The following is a 23,941-nucleotide window of genomic DNA, read 5'->3' as shown; positions in this document are numbered from 1 at the left end:
TTGGGCTTCCACCTTCAGCTAAGGTCATGATCTCATGGTTCGTGGATTCTTTAGTTCCAGGTTCTTGCAGACCCTGCCTCAGATCCACTGTCTCCCTCTCTCTTGGCCCCTCCCCCACCACCTGCTGTCCCTCTCTCTCGAAAACAAAACATTAAAAAAAAAAAAAAAAGTGGATATAATTTGTAATAGCATTAAAAATTGGTAGTTAATTAACTCCTAAAATACATACTTAGTATTTTATAGTTCAAGGGGATAACCTAACTCTTTTCTATTTATTCATAACTTAACATTTATCTTTCCTTTGGTTTTCATCAAATGATGGTGTTCAAAATGATTAAAAAGCATGAAAGAAATTGCAGAAGTAGAAACAATTGCTTTGGAAACTTATAAAGTTACTTAGAACATGAAATTTGGCATGCAGCTCTGGGTGTGCATTCTGGCTTTGCAACTTACTAAGTGGGTAATTTTGGGCAAACTATTTTACCTCTCACAGTGTTTGTTTTCTTTTTTTATTTTTAAATTTAAATTATTTTAAAAATTTATATCCAGGGTAGCATATAATGCAACAATGATTTCAGGAATAGATTCCTTAATGCTCCTTACCTATTTAACCCATCCCCCCCCCTTCCTACAACCCCTCTGGTAACCCTCTGTCTGTTCTCCATATTTAAGAGTCTCATGTTTTGTCCCCTTCCCTGTTTTTATATTATTTTGCTTCCCTTCCCTTATGGTCATCTGTTTTGTATCTCAGAGTCCTCATGTGAGTGAAGTCAAATGATATTTGTCTTTTTCTGAGTGACTAATTTAACTTAGCATAATGTCCTCTAGTTTCATTCATGTAGTTAAGAATGGCAAGATTTCATTCTTTTTGATTGCCAAGTAATACTCCATTGTGCATATATACCACATCTTTATCCATTCATCCATCCATGGACATTTGGGCTCTTTCCATACTTTGGCTATTGTTGATAGTGCTGCTATAAACATGGGGGTGCATGTGTCTCTTAGAAACAGTATACCTGTATCCCTTGGATAAATACCTAAATACCATTGCAGTTGTGATTTGTATTTCCCTGATGATGAGTGATGTTGAGCATTTTTTCATGTGTCGGTTGGCCATCTGAATATCTTTGGAGAAGTGTCTATTCATGTCTTTTGCCCATTTCTTCACTGGATTATTTGTTGTTGGGTGTTGAGTTTGATAAGTTCTTCATAAATTTTGGACACTAACCCTTTGTCTGATATGTTGTTTGCAAATATCTTCTCCCATTCTGTCTGTTGCCTCTTAGTTTTGCTGAGTGTTTCCTTCGCTGTGCAGAAGCTTTTTATTTTGATGAGGTCCCAATAGTTCATTTTTGCTTTTGTTTCCCTTGCCTTCAGAGACGTGTTGAGTAAGAAGTTGCTGTGGCCCAGGTCAAAGAGGTTTCTGCCTCAGTGTTTGTTTTCTTATCTGTTAAACCTCTTTCAGGGAAGATTTATGTGAATTAATAACTGACTGTTCTGACATTAAATACATATTCAGTAAATGAAGGTGATTATTATCAGCAGTTGAATAATTAATGTTGGTAGTCTTTTGATCCAGATCAAATTAACGTAGTAAATTTTTTTTTTTAAGTCTAACATGACAAATATTTTTTTGAAAGAAAAAGTACTAAATGATCTGAAGAGTGAATTTTGGTTTTTTTCTTAGAAACAGGAGAGATGAGGCTGGATTCAGGAACTCCAGGGGCAGGCCCAACTCTGGATTTGATCTCCCTGAGCACTAGCTCTAAAGAATGAAATACCTTTATATTGCATTTTCTGACTTTGCAAAAAAACTTCAAAGTTTGATAATTCATTACTTGAAAATAAATGAGATTTTGAATTACTTGGAAGTGGATTAGATCTAATTCTTTTTTCTCTTGATACAGGTCCATATACTTTTGTTCAGCAGCATCTCATGATTGGCACAGATCCTCGAACAATTCTTAAAGATTTATTACCAGAAACAATTCCTCCACCTGAATTGGATGATATGACACTGTGGCAGATTGTTATTAATATCCTTTCAGAACCACCAAAAAGGAAAAAAAGAAAAGATATTAATACAATTGAAGATGCTGTGAAATTATTACAAGAGTGCAAAAAAATAATAGTTCTAACTGGAGCTGGGGTATGTAAGATGTATATAACATTGGTTAAAGGGGGAGGTGGTGTATGATACTTCTTAATTAAGTCTTTTCTAATTAAGAAACATTTTTCTTGTGTAGAAGAATTTATCCTGACATGATAATGGGCATTTGTGTTTGAAAACTACTAAAAAGGTGCAGTAGCAGTTGTTAAATTGGTTTAGTTCTTTAAAAACCTCTCTAACAACCTTAAATAAGATTTGTTTCTGTTTGTTAACCTCGTAACTAAGTGGAGTTAAGGCAACATTTTTCCTTACATTATACTACAGCTCCTAAAGGAGATGCAGGGAAGTCTATTTGCATAAAATGTGTCAGAGTTTGATGGAAAAATTGGGTATTTGTTCCATCTTTATGGGGAAACTGGGAACCTAATTGGTATTCACAAGTAAAATTACAGTGTTGGGAAGGCAACAGGTTCCTACCTCCCTTCCATTTTAGTTTAAGGTGATGTGATTGTGGTGGCTTGGCATTTTTCATTTGCCCTACTTTGGGTTCACACTTAACTAGCTACCTAAGGCTCTTATTGTGTGTTGAATACAGAATATGTTACAAGTAGTGACCTAGGGCAACTGTTGGAGTAAAATTCAGTCCTGCTTTTTGCCATTTTGAGTTAAGGCAGAGTGCTAGTTAATCATAAATGATTATCAAGTATCGTTTTGCTTTGTTCCCAGATGTGATTTAGACTAGTTAGTTTTACTTTGAGGTCAAAATGGAGTCAACTCTGATAAAATTGTGAAACAAGAAGTTAACTTCTGAAATCCTTGTTTGAAGTGTCCGTTAAGAATTAAAATACTGAAGGGGCGCCTGTGTAGCTCAGTCAGTTTAAGTGTCCACTTTGGTTCAGGTCACGGTCTTGCGGTTTGTGAGTTGGAGCCTGCTTCAGATTCTGTGTCTCCCTCTCTCTCTCTCTCTGCCCCTCTCTCTCTCTCTGCCCCTTCCCCGTTTGTGCTCTGTCTCTCTCAAAAATAAACAAACATTTGGGGAGGGGCAGAGAGAAAGAGAGAATCTCAAGCAGTCTCCACACTAAGTGAGTAGCCTGACATGGCGCTTGATCCCATGACCCTAGAATCAGGACCTGTGCTGAAATCAAGAGTTGGATGCTCAACTGAACTATCCAGGTTCCCCTATGATAAGAGTTTTTAAAGAAAATACAGTAATTTAATATTCTTGAAGTAGAACCCTGACCAGATGACAGTTTTTTGGTTTTTGTTTTTGGAAATACTTGACTGTGATAGAAAATCTTGCCTGCTTTCTAGTTAAAATAATTTGAAATGGTTTACTCTGTTCTCAAATTGCAGTTGCTTTAATTTGTTGGTTAAATGCTTAAAGGTTTGAAATTAGCCTGAAAAGAAAAATAGCCTGACTTAAAATTCCTTACTCCACTATGAATGGAAAATGTGGTGGATTTTCATTATACTGGTTGTTTTGTTTTTATTTGAATTTGAAATTAGAGTAGGACAGTATTTTTGTTCCCCAAAACAAATTTTTTTTAATGTTGTAGAGAGAGTGTGGAGGGCAGGGGCAGAGGGAGAGAGAGAGAGAGAGCATGGAGCCCAGTGCAGGGCTCAATCCCAAGACCCTGGGATCATGACCTGAGCCAAAAACAAGTCGCATGCTTAACTGACTGAGCCACCCAGGCACCCCTCCCCCAAAATAAATTTTAAAGTAAAATATTTTTCAGTTCTTCCCTACTTATGTGATGAAAGAATTAGTAATTATAAATATAGAGGTAAAAGATTTAATTGTACAAATTATGCCATGCATATTTCAGGTTTCTGTTTCTTGTGGAATACCTGACTTCAGGTCAAGAGATGGTATTTATGCTCGCCTTGCAATAGACTTCCCAGACCTTCCAGACCCTCAAGCAATGTTTGATATTGAATATTTCAGAAAAGATCCAAGACCTTTCTTCAAGTTTGCAAAGGTACTATGAAGTCTTCTAGCTGTTCTTTGGTCTTTTTTTGTGAAAACAGATTTTATTCACATTTAGTGTTCTTAAGTTTATCATTCATTGTCTGCTATTTGGGCACTAGGACTGTGGTAGGATAAGATCACTGAAATAAAGTTATTTCAGTCAGAATTTCCTTCTTCCCAGAACGGGCTATCATTTAATTTTCATTTTAGGACTGGGCTTATGTTTAAAGAAGAAATTATTTCATATTTTTCAAATCTGCACTTTAGTAATGGCCTTTACATTACTCAGACTGTTTTAGAGTTAGTAAACCATATGAAAGTAACATCACTGTTTTGATTTTTAATATTTTTTATGGGTCATAAGCATTGTAATCTCTGTTTAGGTGTGTTTTATAGTAGTCAGGTTTTAACACATGAGGATTTGCCTAAAAAAATTGTGATTAGGGGTGAAGATTTTTAGGTTGCATTTTAGTCATTTGCTTTATTTTGCTCTAGAGTCTCTAGGGCTGCACTGTCTAGTTGAGAAGCCACTAGCCACAAATGGCTCTTGGTACTTAAGTGTATTGAAATGTGATGTAAGTGTGGAAGACATACCAGATTTTGGAAACGTAGTATGGAAAAAATAGAAAATATATCATAACAAATATTATGTGTGGAAGTAATCTTTTGATATATTGTGTCAAAAATTATAATTTCATGCTTTTTAATGTGATTACTAGAAAATTTTGAATTGTGTACATGGCTCACATATTTCTGTTGGGCAGTCCTCTTGTAGAGTATAAAGTTTGATAATTACATTATACCATGCCCAGGAGATTTGAGTCATTAAAAAACTTTTATTTTTTTATTCTATAGTCTTATGGAAAGAAATTATAAAATTGTTAATCGCTAAACTTCATTATATTTGGTTAGGGTCTTCTGTATTATTGACTAGTTTTTCATAAATCTAGAAGTTAAAGGAACCTGTAGTTTAATTAAAGAGTGCTACTTTCAAACCATATGGTCTATTTATTATAACTTGGAAAAGCTCTCATGTTCCAGTGCTAGTGGTACTACTGCATGATTTTGAAGAACAATGAAATATCACTTAATTATAGGTTTCTTGAATTGGACCTAGGACACTCACGTTCTAATAGCTCTAGTTGGCAGAAATCAACACTTAGAGGGCCAGCAAGTAACTAGAAATTACTTTGATCTTATATTTGATGATAAAAGTTGATTCACTACTGCATTTATATAATGTTCACTAGACTTTTGCTTTAAATTCTATTCTGAGAGAAAACATGTTGCCCAAACTAACTGGTCAGCTTTTTTCCCTATCTTAAGTATATATTAAGTTGCCTAGTAAAGTAGTAACCTGACACATGGAAAATGTGGTAACTGAGAATAGAAATAGCAAGGGTAAGAAACCTTTGTTGTCTCATATACAGACTGGGTACTCAGTTGTAGCTTAAATTAGCTTTGATATATAAGAATCTGTAGAAATAATTAAGAATTACTCTGATAAAGATACATGGTAGGGACTTTCAAAAATACACTTAATAGAAATTTAGACCATGCATAAGAGAAAATAAGTGAGTTACAGTAAAAATGGCACACTGTTAATGTGTTATAATGTTTCTGTGTACATCTTTTGTGCCACCTGGGAGAAAGGTGTGGAGAGGCAGCATTTTTCACTTCTATAAAAGTTTTGAGAATTTGTGTGTATTAGTTAATACAGTGGAAAAAAAGCAATTGATGTAATGGTAAAAGACTGAGTTAATTTGGGTCTACAAAATGAATAGGAAAAAGCTTAAGGGGAAATAAGTAGGGACAAAGAATGAAAAACATAAAAATGTGGGTGGGGAGGGTATGTAAATATTGCACAGTATTTTACTAGATTCTTAAAATACTACATAAATACTCTTAACATAAAATTGTTTACCAGTTTTTCTAACTTGGCAGAAAGTTCATAAAATCAGCTTATGATTTTTGTCAGTTATGAGAAAGTGAATTTAATATGAAGCCATGAAGAGAGGAAATATTACTGGTGAAATTTAGACATTTTGGAAGGAAAGAATTTCTACACATGTATGGAGGCATTGGTTGTATATAATTATTGAGAAGAAACATAGATTTCTTTTAGACAAGAAATTCCAAGTAAAAGAGAAGTGTGTTAAAGAGGTTACTGGCCCATTAGAGCAGTTTCTCAACTTACTGACATTTTGGGGTGGGTAATTCTTTGCTGTCAGCTTTCCTATGTATTGTAGGATATGGAGCATCATTCCTGGCCTCCTCCCACTAAATGCTATTAATAACACTCTCACTCCCAGTCTTGACAATCAAATGCCTCCAGACATTGCCAAATACCCCCTGTATAATTGCTCTGTGTTTGAGCACAGCTGTATTACAGTGTGTCTGTCTACCTGTGGTTATCTCTTTGAATTCTTGTATATAGGAATAATTAAGCCCAACGTTAAAGCTGTATAGCTATGTTCTGAACCATTACCCTCCTGCATAGTAAGGGTTTGGAATGATAATGAGTTGTCAAGGTTCTCAGGAGTCTAAAATAATTCACTGGTATGGTCAAAATGAATGGTTATATTAAGATTTAAGGTGAAACTGAGGATATGTAAATAACTTTTTGTTGTTAAAAAGGACTGTGTTCAGAGAGTATAGATGCTATCCTATATTGAATTCAGTGAATATTCTTTACCCTAAAGCACTTAAAAATCAAGAAAAAGTAGAGAAATATGAACTGAATTTTTATGAACTTAATTCCAAACTTGTGTCTTTATATTTATTCAATAAATTATCACTTTATTGATAATGTGCAAACATAAGAGATTCTGTAGTTATAAAGTTAAGGAATCTTAAAACTAGCTCATTATCTAAAAATAATAAAATGCAACCCCCCCAAAGAAAAGCCACAGCCCCATTTATCTGAAGACAATTTTAATACCTATGTGTATGTGGGTTGCCTGTGTATAAATGTAAATATAGTTTTATAGCTGAAACATATATTTTTATTATAAAAATGGGTTATTTTATCCTTATATTTTCTATTTAATAAACTTTTTATCTATTAAACTGATATAATGGTCATAACGTTCATCAAGTGATGTACTGTAATTCCACAAGAGTACATTTTGAATCCTTCCTGCTTACTTTTGTTGTAAACAGTGTTGCTCTGATTGCCCTTTTTGGTATGTTTCCAATGTTCTTAAGGATAAATTCCCGAACGTGAAATTGCTAAGGGTCTTGATATGTTTTGTCTCACTGCTACCTGGAAAGGTGGAATAAGATACACTCCTATCAGAAGGGTATTAGAAGGCTGATTTAGGGGGCACCTGGGTGGCTCAGTCGGTTAAACATCCGACCTTGGCTCAGGTCGTGATCTCACATTTTATGAGTTCAAGCCCTGCATCAGGCCCTGTGCTGACAGCTCAGAGCCTAGAGCCTGCTTCAGATTCTGTGTCTCATTCTCTCTCTGCCCCTCCCCCACTTATGCTCTGTCTCTCAAAAATAAATAAATGTAAAAAAAAATTTTTTTTTTAAATAAAAAATAAAAAGGCTGATTTAAGCATGCCCCTGCTCCCTACCCACCCAAAAATCCTCCACGATACTTCATTAGCATTAAAATACTTTTCAAAAAGTGTGTGTGGGGGTGTGGGTTTGTTGTATTTAGGGTTTAAAAATTGCTTCTAACAGTAAAACACATATTTTAGTTGGCTTCCCCCTTCAGTCCTCTCTACCTCTCGTTCCTCAAAGGTTACTACCATCATAAGATGTATTCTTGGGTATCTTTCTAGGAAGAAGAATGAGTAAACTTGTTTTTATATATAGGAGAAGGGCATTATTGTAATTTTCCAACATTTTAAAAATAATTACCAACAGTCATGCACCCTTTTCTCTACCTTGCTTTTGTTTGTACTACTTAATATTGGAAATAGTTTCACAAAGGCACTTAACAGATATACCTCATTTTTAAGAAAAGTCTGCATAGTATTAATAGTTGTACCACAATATATTTAATTAGTTCTATTAGTCGTTATCTAGAGTTGTTTTTAAGGCATTTTAAACTATCTAATAGATAAAAATTAGCATCTTCTTATATTAATGTTTTGTTTTTGTTTATTAGTGTGGATAAATACTTTTTTTAAATTTTTTTTCATGTTCATTTATTTTTGAGAGAAAGCATGAGTGGGGGAGAGGTAGAGAGAGAGGGAGACACAGAATCTGAAGCAGGCTCCAGGCTCTGAGTTGTCAGCACAGAGCCTGATGTGGGGCTCGAACTCAAAAACTGTGAGATCATGGCCTGGGCAGAAGTTGGAAGCTTAACTAATTGAGCCACCCAGGCGCCCCTGGATGAATGCTTTTCACTACTGACCACGTGTATATCTTTGAATTGCCTGTTTGTTCTTAGCTGTTTTTTCCGATTGGGCTGCTTTTCTGCACTGGTTTGTGGAGAGATCATGGATTCTTGAAGAGTGTTTTTAAGTTAGAAGGTGATTGGAATTCCAGCTTGCTGTAATCCCAAAGTTGTGCAAAATGAAGTGTGTTTTTTTAATGTTTTTTTTATTTTTGAGAGAGTGGGGGAGGGGCAGAGAGGGAGACAGAGGGTCTGAAGCTGGCTCTGTGCTGACAGCAGCGAGCGCAATGTGGGGCTCAAATTCACGAATTGTGAGACCATGACCTGAACCGAAGTCAGATGCTCAACTGACTGAGCTGCCCAGGCGCCCCGAAGTATATATACTTTCTAGGTTTATTTTTGAGACAGAGAGGGAGTGCATACACGCAGGGGAGGGGCAGAGAGAGAGGGAGAGACAGAATCCCAAGTAAGCTTGGCACTGTCAGCCCAGAGCCCAATGTAGGGCTCAAACTAATGAACTGTTAGATCATGACCTGAGCAGAAATCAAGAGTTGGACGCCTGACTGAGCCAACCAGGCACCCCAAATTGTATTTACTATTCTTACTAGACTAGCTTGGAATACCTAATAGCAGTGGTGCATATTAGCTTAAAAGAAGTAGGAAACGTGATGTCAAGAGATTGAAAATTAAAAAGGCAGTATGCATTATTTGTTAAGAGCCACACTTAGGTGTCAAAATTGGGTTTGAATGATAGCTCTGCTACGTACTGCCTCTTGTGACATTTGGCAAGTTATTTCTGTGCTTTAGATTTTTCATATGCAAAATGGGGATGTATATGTCTACAGTAGAGTCCACAAACCTATTCAGTATATGGCTGAGTAGTAAATGTGATTTTCTTTGTGGATGATACAGGAATGCTGTCATTTTTGGTTACCTTTCCAACCCATTAAAATGTAAAAACCCAGTCTTCAGCCTGGTCTGCAGCATTATAATAAATAGTGTGGAGCCTGCTTTAAAAAATAGAGGGAATAGGGGATGATAAGGCACAGGAAAGGTCAATCCAGGAAGGTCGAGTCTTAGTACTCTTGTTCCCCAGCATGTGCTGGAGGTAGTCATTTGTTTATATCATGAGTTTGGCATGCTGTTCTCACTGTCATTATTTTAGAGCCTATTTTGTTTGTAGCCTAGCATATTGTAGTATTTGTTGTAAAAACTTTTTTTTTTGTACAAATACTTTTAACAGCCATTTCCAGAGAGAGCTTAGTAAGCCACTATGATGTTTAATCCTTTAAATGTACTAAAACAAGGCATCATGGGGAGAAAACAGTGGTTAGTATAGCACAGTCCAGTGGTTCAAAGCATAATGTAGCTTTCGATTTTCTATGAAACATGGCTTTAATAAGCCCTTCACTTGATACTTCTTTCTATATGCATTGTCTGTTTCTTACATTGAAAAATTGTCCCAGAAATTCATGAGAAAATTTTGAATGCGAGGCAAAGTTTTTGGATTTTGTATAGTATTTTCAGTTGCTTATGGACATGTACATGGTAGTTTTTGTAATGAGATTTGCTTATAATTTTTATGTAAAAGGTATCCCTGTAGATGTTTTATTTGAAATGTTAAGTAGATTAACATTTAAAAAGTTCTTAAACTTTTGTATAATGTCAGAAGTTGAAAGTTTCCCCACCTCTATTTATAGCTTGTTTGTATTTTTCTTGATGTTTATATGAGCATGTACATGTGCATATAAATACCGTTTTTGCTTAATAACAAAACAACAAAAACAAAACTATACACACTGGTGACTAACTTGCTTTTTTTCACATGTCATAGGACCATTTTCCAGGTCAGTACATCTAGACCTCTCACATTCATTTTAATGGCTGCATACTCCACTATTATGGATGTACTATATTTCTACAACCGGTCCCCTATTGACGGACATACGGTTGTGTCTGATTTTTTGCTAGCATTGTAATACGTTGGAGGCTGTAATGAATGGTAAGGAAGTAGGTAGCATTACTACTTTAAAGAAAAAAGTAGAGAAGAAACTTCCTTTGCCATAGTCACTTACTAAATGAAATTTAATAAAAACACTGTCAAAAGTTGAGAGGACCAAAATTGATACTTTTTCTCTGATCTTTTTGCCATGTGTATATCTGAATTCTTTGTTTTTAAAGAAGAAACAGCATTGAAGCATTATTTGGGGGGAAAAACACACACACAAAATCCAGCAACTCAGCATTCATGAGCAACTCTATACTATACCAGTATGTGCCTGTGCAGTGGAAGGAAAACAATTTTGGTAAGGAATTAAAACTTTAGCTTTAAACTTCCAACAGGTTGATATTTATAATGAATGATGAATAAACAACTTTTAATATTGTGTTGACAGTGCCTTTTTTAGTTTTTAAAAGAAGTCACCATACCTTTGATAACTTTAATTTCAACTTAAACTTTTCTTTTTCCTTAAAAAGAGGAAACAACAAAAAACAAACCTGAATTTGCAGCCAACAAAATTTAGATATATTCTCAGGTGTATATTTCTTCTTTTATTAAAATATCTATTAACATTTATTAGAGATGCTTATGGTTGACTTTTTCCTTCAAGGGGCCAAGTTCACTAATTGCTGAGTTTTATACATATTGCAGCAGCAATCCTTTTATAGGTGTGTGTAGCAACCATCTAGATGCTTTGAGATGCTCATGTACTGTTTTTTAATTTATTTATACATGGGGGCTATCATGGTAGTTTTTGGTTAAACCTAAATGTGACATGTGTGTTATACTTATTTCTTTAATGTAATATTTTTTCTACCTTTTGCATTATGTAGGAAATATATCCTGGACAGTTCCAACCATCTCTCTGTCACAAATTCATAGCCTTGTCAGATAAGGAAGGAAAACTGCTTCGGAACTATACTCAGAACATAGATACACTGGAACAGGTTGCAGGAATCCAAAGGATAATTCAGTGTCATGGTTCGTAAACTTCAGAATTGCTTTCTGTTATTTAGTTAGTCTTAGAGGAAAAAATAGGATTAGAAAGTAGGCTACCATCCAGGAATGGAGATTTATTTAGTCATGTTAATTTTAAAAAGTAGAATGCAAAAAAATGAAACCAGAAGTATTGGCCTTGATACTTAATTGTACAAAATACCAGATCAGTGTTCTATTGTGTTTCAAAAGGAGTAGCTGTTGTATTCCATTAAATTCTTCTAAATAACCTTTTTTGGTTACAAAGTAATACTAGCTATGTAAGGAAAATATGACATCTTTAGGGTATGAAACTATAGGAACAGGGTAGTTAAGCTGTATAGAATTTTGAAATTTAGAAGACTTTTAAAACAAGTAGGAACAGACCATTTTCTTACAAATCTAAACTTTTTGTTTTTTTAAATGTGTTTATTCTGAGAGAGAGGGAGAGAGAAAATCCCAAGCAGGCCCTGCACTGCCGGGGCAGAGCCCAACCTGGGGCAGAGCCCAACCTGGGGCGCAGTCCCATGAATCAGATCATGACCTGAGCCGAAATCCAAGAGTCAGACATGGGGCGCCTGGGTGACTCCGTCAGTCCGACTCTTGATTTCCGCTCAGGTCATGATCTTGCAGTTTGTGAGTTTGAGCCCTGCATCTGGCTCAGTGCTGACAGCTCGGATCCTGGAGTCTGCTTCAGATTCTGTGTCTCACTCTCTCTCTGCCCCTCCCCTGCTCATGCTCTGCCTCTCTCTGTCTCAAAAATAAATAAAACATTAAAAAAAAAAAAAAAAAAGTCAGACGTGTAACTTACTGAGCCACCCAGGTGCCCCTGAACTGTTTTTAATGTACAGCTATTCGGCTAAGGTCACATAATTGTCATCTTTCAATTCTGCAGAGTTTTAGTTCTGGGGGAGTTGGTTTATTTTATTAAAAAGAACAACTTTGGGGTGCTCGCCTGGCTCAGTAGAATGTGTAACTCTTGATCTTGGGGTTCTGAGTTTGAGCCCCATGTTGTGGCTAGAATTCACTTAAAACAACAAAAAAAAGAATAGCTTTAGGAAGTGTCACTATATCAACATCCCGATAATTGAGGATTGGATTCTGTCTGTATTTATTTATTTTTTTTTTTTTTATTTTTTTTTTTCAACGTTTTTTATTTATTTTTGGGACAGAGAGAGACAGAGCATGAACGGGGGAGGGGCAGAGAGAGAGGGAGACACAGAATCGGAAACAGGCTCCAGGCTCCGAGCCATCGGCCCAGAGCCTGACGCGGGGCTCGAACTCACAGACCGCGAGATCGTGACCTGGCTGAAGTCGGAGGCTTAACCGACTGCGCCACCCAGGCGCCCCATGATTCTGTCTGTATTTAATATATAAGTATTTTAATTATCCCTGAGATTCCCCTGTGGAGTCTTAATTCTCTTTTATACCTTTGTGGTATGTTTTAAGAAATGGAAATATTCCTTTAATAAAGCATGTGTGTATTGGTTGTTTTAGGTTCCTTTGCAACAGCCTCTTGCTTGATTTGTAAATACAAAGTAGACTGTGAAGCTGTACGAGGAGATATTTTTAATCAGGTAATTCATCACCTATACTTGAGGAATTGTGCTTGTTTTTGATCTGTTTCTTCTTTTGCCTCCAAATTCTTTTTTTTCTGAAAGTATCTGGGACAGAAAGATCCAGAAAGAGTGTTAACCACTGGGAATTCTGATGTGGAAATATACAAGAAACTTTTAATCCCTTAAGTTGGAAACATTGCTCTATAATGTCTCTAAAATGATGAAATAGGCTCCTTAATATCTAAGTTAAAATAAAATATCTAAGTTAAAATAAAAATGCAAATCGTAAGTGGAGTCTTGCTCTATTAGAGTTTATCCTTACTCTTCCTTTTTAAAAGTGCCTGTTGGATTTTGAATTTTAAATTCTTGGTAATTCTTTAAAACATTAAAAAATTTATTGTAAAAGATGTTTCATGTATGATCACTGCCAAAAAAAATGCAAGAAAATAATGGCAGAGAATAAAAACCATCCAGATATAAATTCTGTGTACTTAGCTGCATATATAGTTAATCATACATAGTGAGGGTATCATGTTATAATGTTATAATGGAATCATTTCTTACATTTTTTAAAGGATTAAGTTGTGTGTGTGTACATATATACAGATGCTGGTTTCTCTTAATCTGCAGTGGACTCTTAAATATCAAATGTAGGTCCACATGGATACTATAATACCTACATACACCAATAACAACACCATCTTATTTCACTGTATGTTAATAAAGTAATCGACAGTTGACATTGCCATTGAGGTTGTATCCAGTTTTCCCTACTATTTATCCACGGCTTTTCTGTTTTATTTGATTATTTTTTTTTCCCTCAGGACTTCTAGCATGTAGCTCTTTCCACAGGTTTCTATACTTCAGTTTGAAATTTTTTTTTTTTTATGTGGGAATTCTAATTCTTTTTTTTTTTTTTTTAATTAAATTTGCTTTTAATTTTAATTCTGGTATAGTTAACATGTAGTGTTCTGTTAGTTTCAGGTGTACAACATAGTGATTCAACTTATCATTTTGAAATGCATTCTTAGTGTGTAAATGTTGACTATTTCTAACTTCAGCTTTCTTTTTTCCTCCCTATCTTAACCAAAATTTGGAACATGTAGGTGGTTCCTCGTTGTCCTAGGTGCCCAGCTGATGAACCACTTGCTATCATGAAACCAGAGATTGTCTTTTTTGGTGAAAATTTACCAGAGCAGTTTCATAGAGCCATGAAGTATGACAAAGATGAAGTTGATCTCCTTATTGTTATTGGGTCTTCCCTGAAAGTAAGACCAGTAGCACTAATTCCAAGTAAGTTGGTGATGATTTTTAGAGAATACTTCTATATATATTGCCATGGTTTGTGGGGTCTGTACATTGGATCCCAATGATCTTACTCTCTTCCTGGCTAAAGAGTGGTAGAGAGCCAGTTTTATTTTTTAGGTGACATTTTTGTTCACAAAGATTGGTTAATCTGATGCTTTGGTGCAGGGGTTGGGTGGAAGAGTTGTCAAAACAGAAGTAATGTCAAATTCCAACCAGGGAAACAGTTCAACTTTTCAGTGGAATGTGTTCTTAATATGACAAGAGTTAGCTTCAGCTGATTTACATATGTTCAGGAAACGTGTGATCTTAATCTGTGTGTTTTTAGTCTTAATTTAATTATAGTTGTCCATCTTTCAAATTTAGTTGATTTCAGGTACAGTAAGTTCAAATGTATATATAGCTAGATACAAGTGTAATATACTCACATTAGAGAATTTATTATGATTGGTCTGTTTTTATAAGAATAAGAGTCATGCCTTAGGATTACTATCCTGTGTGGATCAGCTTTGCCCATAAGGGTGTTTGTGTGTATGAAAATGCTCAAATATAATTTAAGTCCCTTTAACCCTCAGGAGTATTTAACATGTGCTCTCATACTATCTCTTTTCTCCCTTTAGCGAGGAAGCAAAAGGGAGAGGAAGATAGAGGGACTAATTCAGTAGCATCAGGTGTGCCCTAAAAGGCGAGGGAGAAAGAGAATATCAAACTCTTTAACCAGATAATTAAATTAGACCCTACTTCAGCAGTCATATAGGCACCCAGAGCAAACAGTTGGAAGAAACAAGAGTTCAGCTCTACAACTTTCTGCATCTTTTTCCTACTTAAATGTGGTGGCTTTAACTCAAATAGCTGTCAAAGTCTTTGAAAGCAGAATATAGGATAATTTGTAATGAAAACATGAAATTTAATGAATAAGTTCCTTTATTTTTGAGTTATTTTTTTCTCTTTAAAGATAAGGCAGAGAAATTCTTAAAAGCTTTCTGTGGGGCAGTATAATAGTGTATTGGTGATAGGCAAAGGTAATTTTTTAAAAATGTAACACACAGGTATATAATGGTGGAAAATTGAATTTTCACACTATACCAGGAGCTATTTCAGTAGAATAACTATCACTATATGCCAAAAACCCTTCTATGCATTTGACTTATATTCTCACTACAACCTTGTGAAAAAGTATTATTATCCCCGTTATATATATAATAGACAAGGAAATTGAGGTACAAAGTAGAAAACTCTGAAAAGATTGCTCAGAGGTAATCAGGTGATGGGAAACAGGACCTGAAATTTTAAAAAGATGCTTAAATGCTCATCTGTTTATTTGACATCTTAATGAATGTGATGGGTTGGTTTAGTAGTGGTGGTGGGTTTCTTTTTTGGTATTGGGAGCATGTTAGATTTTTGCATTGCACATTTGTTGTGGCTTTAGTAACTTAGTGCCTTTCCCTTTTTCTAATGCATTTTTCACTTATTTTTAGGTTCCATACCCCATGAAGTGCCTCAGATACTAATAAATAGAGAACCTTTGCCTCATCTGCATTTTGATGTAGAGCTTCTTGGAGACTGTGATGTCATAATTAATGAATTATGTCATAGGTTAGGTGGTGAATATGCCAAACTTTGCTGCAACCCTGTAAAGCTTTCAGAAATTACTGAAAAACCTCCACGAACACAAAAAGAGTTGGCTCATTTGTCAGAGTTGCCACCCACACCTCTTAATATTTCAGAAGACTCAAGTTCACCAGAAAGAACTTCACCACCAGATTCTTCAGTGATTGTTACACTTTTAGACCAAGCAACTAAGAGCAATGTTAATGATTCTGAGGTGTCTGAACCAAGAGATCATATGGAAGAAAAATCACAGGAAGGACAGAATTCTACTAGGAACATTGACAGTGTTACTGAACAGCTGGGAAGTCCGGATTCGAAGAATGTTGACTCTAATACTGGGGAAAAAAATGAAAGAACTTCAATTGCTGAAACAGTGAGGAAGTGCTGGCCAGCTAGACTTGCAAAGGAGCAGATTAGCAAACGGCTTGATGGTAAGGAAGCACTGTTGAACCGTTTTGAAGGTATAATTATTTTAACAAAATATTTGCAAGAAATAAGCAATTTTGGCAGGTTAGGTGATAGTGTATAGCTTTATGTAACAGATGAGTGTGTTTAGAGAAAATGTGAGGTTGAGAATTTAAGCCAGAGAAAGGATAAACAGTAGTATCTGAGAAGGTAAGCATTGAATTGGTAAGAAAATTGAGAAATATATTGTGCTCTGCCATTGTCTGGTGAGCTTTAGCTGGTAGAAATGATGACAGATTTGGGTGGTTACTGTAGGGTAGCTGCTTTATTTATATACATTATCTGATTTTAATCTCATGAGGTAGGGACTATTACTACTTGTCTCCTGCTGGTGGGGAAACTGTGAGGCCCATAGAGGTTAAGTACCCTGTGTGAGGTTGATAATTAGGACATGGAAGAGCCAAATTGGATTCCAGGTCTCTCCTCAGAGCATGTCCTCTTAACCAGTAGGCTGTGTTGTCTCAGAACGGGAAACATCTCTGATCCTTCTCCACAGAATATTAGGAATAGCATCTACCCTGTTTTTTGTTTTCATTGAAATATAGTTGGCACAGTATTAGTTTCAGGTGTACCACATAGTGATTATATACCTTATAAAATGCTTACCATGAGAAGTGTAGTACTGTCTGTCACCATACAAAGTTATTACAACACCCCACCCTCCCTTCCCTTCTGGCAATCACCAGTTGTTTTTATGAGTCTGTTTTGTTTTTCAGATTCCATATATAAGTGAAACCATATGGTATTTGTTTTTCTCTTACTTTACTTTGCATAATACCCACTAGGTCCATCTGTGTTGCAAATGGCAAGATTTTATTCTTTTTTGTGGCGGAGTAATACTCCTTTGTACGTATACAGAACAACGTTATCCTTTCATGTATAGATGGACATTTAGGTTGCTTCCATATCTTACTGTAAATAAATACTGCAGTGAACACAGGGGTACACATACCTTTTCAAATAGGTGTTTATGCTTTCTTAAGGAAGATACCCAGAAGTAGAATTGCCAGATTTATTTTTATTTCTGATTTTTCTATTTCTCACTTTTTGAGAAACCTCCATACTGTTTTCCATAGTGGCTGCACCAGTTTACATTCCTACCAGCACTTCATGAGGGTACTCTTTTCTCCAGATTTGTGGCAACACTTGTTATTTCTTGTCTTTTTGATAATTAGCCATTCTGACAGGTGTTAAGTGATCTCAGTGAAGTTTCAGTTTGCAGTTCTCTGGTTAGTGATGTTTAGCGTCTTCATGTGTCTGTTGGCCATCTGTATATCGTCTTTTGGAAAATGTCTATTTGGGGCCTATGCCCATATTTTTAAGATTTTATTTTTTAACTAATCTCTACACCCAGTGTGGGGCTGAAACTCACAACCCTGAGATCAAGAGTTGCATGCTCCACTGACTGAACCAGCCAGGTGCCCCTATTCGTGGCCTCTGCCCATTTTTTAATTGGGTTGGGTGTTTTTGCTGTTGAGCTGTATGTTCTTTATATAATCTGGATATTAACCCCTTATTGGATACATCATTTGCAAGGATCTTCTCCCACTCAGGTTGCCTTTTTGTTTTGTTTCCTTCACTGTGCAAATTAATTTTTTTAGTTTGATGTAGTCCCAGTTCATTTTTAGATCTTTAATCAGTTGTGTTTATTTTTGTATGTGGTATGAGAAAGTGGTGGAGTTTCATTCTTTTGCATGTAGCTGTCTTGTTTTCTTAACACCATTGATTGGCTAAACTTTTTCCCCATTGCATATTCTTGCCTTCTTTGTTATACATTAATTGGCCATTTAAGTCTGAGTTGATTTCTGGGCTCTCTATTCTATTCATAGATTTGTGTGTCTTATTTTTGTGGTAATACCATACTCTTCTGATTACTATAGCTCTGTAGTATACTTTGAAATCAGGGAGCATGATCCCCCTTCCAGTTTTTGTTCTTTCTTGAGATTGCTTTAGCTATTCAGGGTCTTTGTGGTTCCACACACATTTTACGATTATTTGTTCCAGTTCTGTGAAAAAGTGCTATTGTATTTTGATAGGGATTGTATTGAATCTGTAGATTCTTATTGATAATATGGACATTTTAACAATATTAATTCCAATCCATTAACGTAGGAGGTCTTTAAATTTGTCTTCAGTTTCTTTTCATCAGTGTCTTCCAGTTTTCAGAGTACAGGTCTTTCACCTCCTTGGTTGAACTTATTTCTTAGTCGTTTAGTCTTTGACGCAGTTGTAAATGGGATTACTTAATTTCCCTTTCTGTTACTTCATTGTTAGCAAATAGTGTATAGAAATACCCTGTTTTGACTCATGGGAACTCTTTACCAAGTAGTAGGGTGAAACATCCTAATTTAATAAATGTAAATACACACACACACAAACTTAGATGTAACAATCTTGTACAACTTAAAACATTAAGTCCCATGGGGTAAACTGACATTTTAGGCCAATATATTGTGAGTTATAATCATTTACCATAAGTGAATTTTAGTTCAGTTGAATAGTAAGCCTTTGTACCTTTTCCATACCAGGCACACTGTAGTAAGTTCTGAATATATAGTGATCAATGTATTGATGTTTGTGTATAATTATAAAAATAGCTGATTAAACAAAAGTAGGTGATATTAGGAAACATAGATGCTACTTGGAAAGAATTAGGTTATAGAAGGCTTTGCAAAAAACCTAATTTCTGACTTTGGTCTTGAATGGTATGTGGAGAGTTAAAAGTAAAGGACATATGCCAAGAGAAATTAGAAAAAGCATACAAGAATGCTTGTATTTACAAATGTGGCAAGAATCAGAAGTAGAAAAATTGTTGTTCTGTTTAGTCAGGTAAATACTGGTATCATATACAAAGTCTGCTTATGTACTGGAAGACTTTTGCACTGGAGATTTTGAGTTTTTTTTGTTTTTTTTTTTTTGAGAGCATGCACGAGACTGTGAGGAGGAGAGACTCCCAAGCAGGCTCCACACTGTCAGCTCAGAGTCTCAGAGTTCTACACGGGGCTCGATCTCATGAACCCATCAGATCTGACCTGAGCCAAAATCAAGAGTTGGACACTTAATGTACTGAGCCACCCAGGCACCCCTTCTTTGAGTATCTTTTTGACAGATGGGTCAAATACAGAAAACTCTCTGCCCCAGGAAACAAAAATTAAACCTGGAGCAGTCTCTAGATTTTTCCCTACCAATTTAGGCCTTAAAAGGTACAGGCTTTGGTATCAGACCCAGTTGTCTCAGATTCACTGTGGGCAAAGTTATTTAACCTGTTTTTTTTCATTTGTAAAATAGGAATAAAATAGCATACACGTTAACATTGTGAGGATTAAAAAAGATAACTGGTGTAGAGTGCAGCTGTTAAATTGCAGCTGTTAAAAAACAAATGACCACGCTAGTTTTTTTTTTTTTAATTTATTTTATTTTGAGAGAGACAGCAAGCGGAGCAGGGGCAGAGGAAGAGGGAGGGAGAGAATCCCAAGCAGGCTCCGTGCTATCAGTGCAGAGCCCTATGCAGGGCTGGAGCTCATGAGATCATGACCTGAGCCAAAACCAAGAGTTGGGCTCCCATACCACACTAGAGTTAATTTATTTTTGTTTACCATGATTTCTGTTGGTGAGGTCAGATTGAAAAGGAGAAAGGAGGAGCATGTATGAAGCAAACTGAGTCTGTCTTGATGGTTCCCAAGAATAAGAAAAACAGGTATAGGATTCTTGGGTTCAGAAATAATAGATTATTCTGTTCATCATGGGGGATAGAGCAGAATGAAACATTTTTAGAAGCATGGGCCAAAACTATGCACACCCTCGGGACCCCTTAGAAGACATATTAAGTGCCAAATGGGCTTTTCTGTTAGCTAGAATAAAGGTACTCCCTCCTCCAATCATGGAAATTAATACTAGTGGCTTAGAAAACTGACAAATACTTTCTCCCAAAACCGAGGGAAATAATTGGTTTTCACACTGCCAATTTGTGATGTTAGTGGACTGTGAAGTCAGTTTTGTGGGTTCAGATCAGAATTCTTATACACATACTAGGTTGTTTCAAAGTGAGAACTTGGGTCATGATGGGGTATAAAGTTTGAAAGCTGTTTTGAAGACAAACCTGGGTATGCTTGGCAGATGACATGTCACTTCAGCTATGTTAGTAGCCAGGTTTTTGTGAATTAGTCTGGGATGTGGTGCATTAAATAAATGACATTTATCATGTGTAGAAACAGACTTAAGTTCGAAGTTACTTGTTGTGAATTTAGTGGTAGAAAACATTTCATCATTAATGTTTAAGGTTCCCACCAAGAGGTGCTCTTAACCTGGGACCTATAGTAGGAAAAGGGAGGGAATTCTCCTTACCATCACAGGTCACAGCTTATAGTGTGAATGCAAATTTGGGAGGGAGTTGGAGAAGAAAGGTTAATGTCCAGTGCTAGATCAGCATTTCTCATACTTTAATGTGTCTAGGACTCTGGTAAAAATAAATACTGGTTCAGTAGGTGAGTGGTGGGGCCTGAGAATTGAACTTCTAATAAACTCTAAGGTGATGCCATTGCCTGCAGACTACACTTTTGAATAGATGGTGAAGCTATTACTGAATTAAAACGTTTAATTTTAGGTTCATAATCTAAAGTTAAATGAAAATAATGCAAGTGCCTTGAAGGCATACGTGCTTTAGAGAAGTTATATTCGGTGAACATGAATTGAGTAATGTAGGCTGGCCTGGATATTTAATATCATGAGATCTGTTCAAAGGAGTTTGATTAAGCTTTATTGAACATCGTCCTCTAAATTTATTCATACTTAGCTGATAGAGTTGTGAAAATCGCTTAATTTTCTAGATAAGGAAATTGAGGCATAGGCACAGAACTGCCTGAGTTCACAAAAGTGGTGGGTGGCAGAACTAAGATTTGCAGTTAAGACTGAGCTCTTAGCTTGTTTTTAAAGACCACTATTGTAGTAGCCTCTAGTAATGATACTCAGGTAAAGGCAGGGCTTGAACGTACAATCAGACCAAGTTAGTGTTAGAAAACTTGGAATCATTTATCATTTCTCTTTTATTACTATATTTCAGGTAATCAGTATCTGTTTTTACCACCAAATCGTTATATTTTCCATGGCGCTGAGGTATATTCAGACTCTGAAGATGACGTGTTATCCTCTAGTTCTTGTGGCAGTAACAGTGATAGTGGAACATGCCAGAGTCCAAGTTTAGAAGAACACTTGGAGGATGAAAGTGAGATTGAAGAATTTTACAACGGTTTGGAAGACGATGCTGATGTTAATGAGAGAGCTGGAGGAACTGGATTTGGAGTTGATGGAGGTGATCAAGAGGCAGTTAATGAAGCTATATCCATGAAACAGGAAGCAACAGACATTAACTATCCATCAAACAAATCATAATGTAATAGTTGTCCAGGTACAGGAATTGTTCCACCAGCATTAGGAACTTTTAGCATGTCAAAAGGAATGTTTACTTGTGAATTCAACAGAGCAAGGAAACCAGAAAGGTGTAATATTTATAGACTGGTAAAATAAGATTTTTTCTTCATGGGTAGTTTTTAACTTCTTATTTCTGTACTTGTACACGCAACACTAACTTTTTTTAAAAGAAGGGTACTAAGTATCTTTAATCACCTGTTGGTCAAGACTTTTCTTTTAAAAGTTCATTTGTATGATACATCCGTTATGTATATATAATTTTGTTCTTGCCTAGTGAGTTTCAACATTTTAAAGTTTTCAAAAAGCCATTGGAATGTTAAATTAATGTAAAGGGAACAGCTTATCTAGACCAAAGAATGGTATTTTCACACTTTTATTTGTAACATTGAATAGTCTGAACTCCTCAAATGTCTGTTCTGCTAAACTTTTGATTCTTTATTAGCACAATTACCTATTTTTAAACACTGGCATTTTCCAAAACTTGTGGCAGCTAACTTTTTAAAAATCTCATAACATGCAGTGTGTGTAGAAGGAAGTCAGCAATATGTGGGAGAGCACTCAGTTGTCTTTGCTTTTTAAAGTAAGACTTGGTGCTAAGAATTTCAGGAATATTGTATTGTTGAAATGAAGATGGCTTTTGTACTTCCTGTGGACATGTAGTAATGTCTATATTGGCTCCTAAAACTAATCTGAAAAACAAATAAATGCTTTGGAAATGTTTCAATTGCTTTAGAGACAATAGTGCCTGCCTGGGTACCCTTAGTTTCAAGAATATTTGCCATTGTTGTTTAAATACATATCACTGTGGTAGAGCTTACATTGATTCTTTCCCACAAGTATTAAACTGCCAAGATGTGAATATGCAGAGCCCTTATGAATCTATAATAATGGTACTTCAACTGGGAAGAGTGTAATATTTTGGACTGCTGCTTTTCTTTTCCACTAATGAGGAGAGCAACAGGCCCCTGATTACAGTTCCAAAGTACTAAGATGTTAATTATAACTCAGCCAGTAAGTACATGTCTCCTGTTGGGAGGATTTGGTGTAATAGACACCAAACTGCTAGCCTAGTATTATGAAGATGAACATGATGTAACTTGTAATAGCAGAATAGTTAATGAAGTTAGTTCCTGTAACATCTTTATTTAAAAGCTTAGCCTGCCTTAAAACTAGAGATCAAACTTTTCTCAGCTGCAGAAGCTTCTGCCTTTCAAAAAATTCATACTTTATAAAATTGCACAGAGCAATTTATTTTCCAGACCTTCCCCCCCACATTATTCCCAAATATAAAGTATTCCTATGTTGCTTTAGTATTTATTACAATTTTAAAAAAGGGTTTGAAATATAGCTGTTCTTTAAGCATAAAATACCCAGCTAGGACCATTACTGCCAGAGAGAGAAATTTTATTGAATGGCCATTTCCCTACCTAAAAGATGTTTCAGTCTGAATTTATTTGGCTACACTAAAGAATGCAGTATATTTAGTTTTCCATTTGCATGATGTGTGTTTGTGCTATAGATGATATTTTAAATTGAAAAATTTGTTTTAAATTATTTTTACAGTGAAGACTGTTTTCAGCTCTTTTTATATTGTACATAGTCTTTTATGTAATCTACTGGCATATGTTTTGTAGACTGTTGAATGACTGGATATCTTCCTCCAACTTTTGAAATACAAAACCAGTGTTTTATATACTTGTACACCGTTTTAAAGTCTATTAAAATTGTCATTTGACTTTTTCCTGTTAACTTACATTGTTCAAGATATAAAGTTTGAAAATCTTACGGAGTTTGTATAGTTTTGAGGGCCATGTTAAGATGCTTTCTTATTTCTTCATTCAACTTACAAGAGTCTAACCAGAACGATACTGAAGCAAACACTGGTAGTGCTGGTTGTAGCAGTTGGTGCATCACCACCAAAAGTTTCACAACTAATATTTCAATTCTAGGCCCAGTAGCCTTTGTTAGGTCAAAGGTGGGAGAGAGGCAAGGCAGGGCCTAAGAAGAACTTGACCTATGATGAAAGACTTGACATAGGCTCAGGACTTTGGGATAGGGGGACAGCAGAGAATAGTGGAAATGTAGTGAACTCAAGAGTGTATGTGCTATAAAAGCCAGGTTTTCTGTGAAGCACAGGTAACACAAGTCTTAACATAGGAATGTG

The 23,941-nt window shown here is 35.7% G+C and overlaps 1 protein-coding gene across 9 annotated transcripts in view; it reads left to right on the top strand.

The window, feature by feature from the left end:
* SIRT1 (sirtuin 1) overlaps positions 1 to 23,526 on the top strand; it is a 63,708-nt gene extending 40,182 nt beyond the window's left edge. For 8 of the 9 annotated variants that reach the window (XM_060642632.3, XM_060642628.3, XM_060642624.3 and 5 more), the window contains 7 exons: positions 1,911 to 2,152; positions 3,940 to 4,092; positions 11,269 to 11,416; positions 12,908 to 12,987; positions 14,076 to 14,262; positions 15,753 to 16,316; positions 21,410 to 23,526. In XM_060642632.3, the coding sequence (XP_060498615.2) occupies positions 1,911 to 2,152; positions 3,940 to 4,092; positions 11,269 to 11,416; positions 12,908 to 12,987; positions 14,076 to 14,262; positions 15,753 to 16,316; positions 21,410 to 21,738 (1,703 nt within the window). In that variant the 3' untranslated portion in view covers positions 21,739 to 23,526. Of the gene's footprint in view, positions 1 to 1,910; positions 2,153 to 3,939; positions 4,093 to 10,614; positions 10,740 to 11,268; positions 11,417 to 12,907; positions 12,988 to 14,075; positions 14,263 to 15,752; positions 16,317 to 21,409 lie in introns of those variants that run through there. The other variant, XM_060642634.3, reaches the window with a different exon arrangement.
* The last annotated feature ends 415 nt before the right edge of the window (positions 23,527 to 23,941 follow it).

This window comes from Panthera onca, chromosome D2 (genome assembly GCF_046562875.1).
Source record: "Panthera onca isolate mPanOnc1 chromosome D2, mPanOnc1 haplotype 2, whole genome shotgun sequence".
NCBI lineage: Eukaryota > Metazoa > Chordata > Mammalia > Carnivora > Felidae > Panthera > Panthera onca.
This window is presented reverse-complemented; position numbering and strand designations above follow the sequence as displayed.